This window comes from Lactuca virosa, chromosome 8 (assembly GCF_052849685.1).
Source record: "Lactuca virosa cultivar CGN04683 chromosome 8, Lactuca_virosa_CGN04683_v6, whole genome shotgun sequence".
Lineage (NCBI taxonomy): Eukaryota > Viridiplantae > Streptophyta > Magnoliopsida > Asterales > Asteraceae > Lactuca > Lactuca virosa.
This window is the reverse complement of record NC_136433.1, coordinates 155,414,490-155,419,863: the sequence shown is the minus strand read 5'-3', so window position 1 is coordinate 155,419,863 and position 5,374 is coordinate 155,414,490. Positions and strand designations below refer to the sequence as shown.

Sequence of the window (5,374 nt, the reverse complement as noted above, 5' to 3'; positions counted from 1 at the left end):
TATAATCATGAATAAATTATAAGTTTAATGCATACCGGGAACCAGGCTTTACAGATCCCCAACCCAGTTCCTCTTTGGTTCGATGCTCCATATGTGAATATCATCTATCTTCCCATGTTTTCCTCTTCTAGAAGTTATTTGGCTTCTATTTGAACTTCAGCCCTTAGATCATCACTAAAGTCGGACACAAAATCTGCCAATGCTTGGGACTTTATGGCGGATCTTGGTTTGTACTTTATGTCATACATGCTCAACTTCACAGACCATTTGACCATTCTTCCTGACATTTCTGGTTATCTCATAACATTCTTGATTGGATAGTTAGTTCTTATAATTATAGGGTGTATTGCAAAATAATGTCTTAATTTAGTAGAAGTTGTTACTAATGCAAGTATTCGTTTTTCAAGGTGAGAATACCTGGTCTCTGGATCCAGAAGACTTTTACTTACATAGTATATGGGATGTTGGTTGCCATCGAGATCCTTAGCTAGTATAGTGCTTACCGCTTTTGAGGATACTGAGAGGTAAAGTAGGAGTGGTTCCCCATCTAGCGGCTTTACCAATAGGGGTGGTGAGCTTAAATATTTTTTAAGCTCTTGGAAAGCTTCTTCATGTTCCTGGGTCCACTCGAATCTTTTGTTCTTCTTCAAGATGTCGTAGAAGTGCTTGCATCTTTCTAAGGATCTTGAGATGAACCTGTTTAGGGCTGCCACTCTTCCCGTTAATCTCTGAATATCTTTTCTTGAGGATGGTGATCTGAAATCTACGATGGCTATGATTTGCTTCGGGCTCACTTTAATTCCTCTTTTGGTCACCACGTATCCCAGGAACTTAGCCAATCTCATCCCAAAGTTGCACTTGGAGGGATTCAGTTTCATGTTATATTGGTCTAGGATGTCGAAGGCTTCTTCGCGATCCTTGAGATGATCCTCCTCTTTTTTGGTCGTCGATGTAGACTTCCATAATTTCCCCCAATTTCTCCTTGAACATCTTATTGACCAGTCGTTGGTATGTTGCACTTACATTTTTAAGACCAAATGGCATGGCAGTGTAACAATAGATACATGTCGGAGTTATAAACACCATGTCTTGTTGGTCATAGGGTTCCATCTGGATCTGTTGGAATCCTGTGGATGTGTCCATGGGTGTGAGCAATTCACGGCCCGCGATTGCATCTATCATGGAGTCGATGTTTAGGAAAGGGAAAGGATCCTTGGGACAAGCCTTGTTAAGATCCGTATAGTCCATATACACTCTCTATTTACCGTTCTTCTTTTGTACCACAACCACAATAGGAAGACATCTTGGGAACTTCACGTCCTTGATCATGCCAGTTTTGAGAAGTTTTTCTACTTCTGCTTGTATAACTTCGTTTCTTTTCGGTGCAAATTTCCTTCTCTTTTGGTGTATCGTCCTGAAATATGGGTCGATGTTAAGTTTATGGGTTATTATGTTTTTTTCAGTACCTGTCATGTCCTCATGCTTCCATGCAAATGTCTTGCTTCTGGCCTTGAGGAACCTTATGATATCATGTTCGATTAGTTCAGGCATTGAGGATCCTATGAGAATTTTGAATTCAGGATCCTCAAGGTTCAGCGACACTTCTTTTATATCATGTTCTCTCACCTCTAACACGTCTCTTGCCCCCTGCCTTAATTGCTATGCATGTCGTGGTATTGTTGAGGACTTCATCGAAGTCTTGTAGCATTCCTTAGATTCTTGTTGGTCTCCTATGATCTTCATTGTCCCCCAGGGAGTGGGTATCTTTACACATTGATGATACATCGATGGAACGGCCTTCATTTCGTGGATCCACGGTCTACCTAATATGACATTATAGGAGGATAGTGTGTCAATTACACAAAAACATTGTACATAATTTACCCCTTCTATGTAGATTGGTAGCCTTATTTCGCCGATGGTATGCTTAGTGTCACCGCTAAACCCGATTACTACTGAGGATCTTGCGACTATCTCACACTCCAGGATGTTCATTCTTTTCAACGCGTCCAGGAGTATGATGTTAACTAAGGATCCTCCATCGACGAGGACACTTCTGACGAAATGGTTAGTGATGTATAGAGCAATTACTAATCTGTTATGATGAGGATCCTGGATGTCCTGCCTATTAGCTTCGCCGAAGGTGATCCCCTTTTTGTTGGTGATCGTTGTGCTCTTCCGTGGTCCCTTTTCCTTCTCTGTTATGGATACCATGGCGTGCCTTTTTGGTGCAGAGTAAGAGGTACCACAAATGTCAGATCCTCCAGAGATGACATTGATTACCTTTGCGTCAGCTGGACGGGATCCTGGTCTTGGAGGATCCTCTGAGGATCCTGGTCTTTTTCTTTGGTTTTCTCATTTCTTCTTCCTAGGATTTCTTTGAGGTATCCTTTGCCCAGGAGATAGTTGATTTCCTTCCTGAGAGCTACGCAATCCTCTGTGACGTGACCAAAGTTTTCATGAAAGGCACACCATTTGGACTTGTCTTTCCAAGCGGTGGATTTTTCTCCTTTTCTTGGCCATCTTGCTTTATCACCAATATCCTGCATGACAAAGATTACACCTGAAATATCCACAGAAAAACAATAGTTAGTAATCTTGGTGAAATCATCTTCATCTCCCTCATCTTCAAGGGCGTTAACTCTATGATGGTCGGGTTTGGAATAAGGTTTTGATTTATAGTATCTTTGGGCCGATGAATCGGCCTTGCTATTGGGGCGATCATAAGAGCTTGGTGGGTTGCTCCTCTTTTGGATCTCTTTGACTTCTTCGAGCCTGATGAATCTCAATGCCCTACTTCTGACTTTGTCCATCCTCTTGCATGGGGTCATTACGAGATCTTCATAGAAAGGAGAATCCTTCTGTAAGTCCATTTTGAAAGCTTCGACTGCAGTTGCCAACTTGATGTTGGGGATATTTAGAGCTTCCCTGCCAAACCTGTTCACAAACGTCCTATGGGATTCCTTAGGATCTTGAACTACCCGATAGAGACCACTGGTGATATTTTCGAATGGTCTGCTACAAGAAAATTGATTATTAAATAAATTAATTAAGTGAGCAAATGATGTGATTGAGTAAAGAGGAACGTTAAGGAGCCAGTTTAGAGCGGATCTTGTGAGGGTGGAACTGAAGCGCTTGCACAAGAAATCTTCTTTCAAGTGATTGGGGATGGGAATAATTTCCATCCTCTCTGTGTATTGTGCCACGTGCTCCTCAGGATCCATAGTTCCATCGTAGGGCTTCATGCTGGGGGGTCTGGAAGCGTTTTGTAACTTCAGTATCAGCTATCGCTGGAATAAATCTGGAGATCCTGTGACTTGTGGGGGATACTTCTGTCACTGCTTGAACTACTACGGGTACGCTCGAGATCATATGTCTTAGTTTTTGGAGCTCCTTGACCATGATCAGGCTTAAACCTGTATCAAGATCCATCAAGTTAGTTGTAAAATTATTATTATTGATGGAGTTTCTGTTGGATTAGGTCCCTAAGCCTATAACTATAATTGGTATGTACATTATTTTATAGTAGCATGGTCCTTTTGGGTTGCCTTCAATCTGCAACTTAACAGGATGAATTTTGGAGAGAGAGGTTGAATTTATTATTTGGAATGATAAATTGATTTATTATGTGAATAATATATTAATTAGAAATCGTGTTATTTAATTAGTATTTAATCAGAAATTAATTTGGAATTAATTTCGGGATTAAAGGAACTGATTAAAGGAACAGGGGTTGTTTTACAAATCATTGATAGTTGTGAAACTGGGCTATTGGACTCCTTAGTTAGGAGTGGACGAAAACTATAGGGAGGCCCTATAGATTTCGTCCAAGGCTTCTTAATAAGAGTTCATGGGCTGCTTAAGTCTTAAGCAGGAAATTAGGGTTTCCTCCAGCAAACCCTAGCAGCCCTCATCTATATAAAGACCCCACCTCATAGGATTTTCGGCCAATGCTTGCTACTCCAAAACCTAGCCAAAATTCTAAGAGTATTCCCTCCTCTCTCTTATCATCCTTTTACTAGTAGCATTTCTAAGCCATTAGAGGTGCAACATTTGAGGCACTTCTTTCAAGATTCAAGGATCAACAAGGTATCTTGTTATTGCTACATAACAAGTGAAGTTAACTTCTAAACCCTAATTATGTATAGATTTTGATTTATATATGCTAGATCTAGGGTTTTGCTTTGGTATTCAATTTGCATGTTTAACTAGTGAAAAACTTAGATCCAAAGCAATTAGGGTTGCATGAACACATAGGTTGTAGGTATGCTCAAAACCCATCAGTGGTATCAGAGCCTAGAATGTTTTTCAATTGAATTTGATGCAATTGTGAACTGTCCAAAGGAGGAGGGAACAGATTCGTCAATCTGTTCATCAAACTCGACGAGTTAATTATGGAACTCGACGACTTCGCTCAATTTGACGAGTTCATTGTCTGACTCGACGAGTTGACTTGTCAGATGCCTGACTTTTCGATTTTGATATCTTGATTTGATTAGGATAATTACCTTAATTCGTTTTTACTACTTAAAATTGAATTTTCTGAAAAGGTAAATGCATATCCTATCAAAATAAATGATTTGGACAAATTTTAAGATAAAGAAAAAGTTAATTTATTAATTTAATTATTTAAAATTGGATCTAGTATTTTTGAAAAGTTTTGAAAAATACACCCTTTGGATTTATAATTTAAAATTTGATTAAATACTTTAATTTTGAAATCTTAAATTTTAGAACCTTAGTATTTTAAAAAGTCTAAAATACACACTTATACTATTATAAAATTAAAAATTTAATTTATATATATATATATATATATATATATATATATATATATATATATATATATATATATATATATATATATATATATATATGTGTGTGTGTGTGTGTGTGTGTGTATAAGAAAAGTCAGTCTTACCGTTAGCAGGCCTCATTCACGAAGCCGATCTATAAGGGGGGTATAAGGAAACTGCCTATAAAATGACGGTTGAATGGGTGTCCACTCTCACCCATCGCTTCCTTGATTGGTGGAGGGTCGTTAGTCGAACGGGTAGGATAGGACATTAATTTCTCATTAATAAGTATAATGAAAAATATAAAGTAATTAAATGTTTTTATAAAGTTCCCAATCTTAGTTACTTTAGGAAATTGTGAATTTGATGCTAATCCATGAAATTGCACATTGCACTTTGTAAAAGTCGTTAGTGGAGCGTGTGTGGTTAACCGACACACTAACTTGGACTAACAAAGGGTGGAAATGGGTAGCTCATAAATTATCATTGATCAATGGAGCGTGTGTGGTTAACCGTCACATTGATTAGGTGGTAAATGACATCGACAGTACCAAGCTAATTTGCATGGTTATTTACAC

At 38.5% G+C, this 5,374-nt stretch overlaps 1 protein-coding gene across 1 annotated transcript; it reads right to left on the bottom strand.

Annotated features, from left to right (window-relative positions):
- Positions 1–2,279: 2,279 nt before the first annotated feature.
- LOC145130988 (uncharacterized) lies at positions 2,280–3,245 on the bottom strand. The gene has a single exon (XM_079065729.1). The coding sequence runs from the start codon at positions 3,243–3,245 to the stop codon at positions 2,280–2,282; it is 966 nt and encodes a 321-aa protein (XP_078921855.1).
- Positions 3,246–5,374: the final 2,129 nt, after the last annotated feature.

Excerpts from the sequence above, each read along its gene's own strand:
- LOC145130988 (XM_079065729.1), bottom strand. The coding sequence starts at position 3,245 with ATGAAGCCCTACGATGGAACTATGGATCCTGAGGAGCACGTGGCACAA.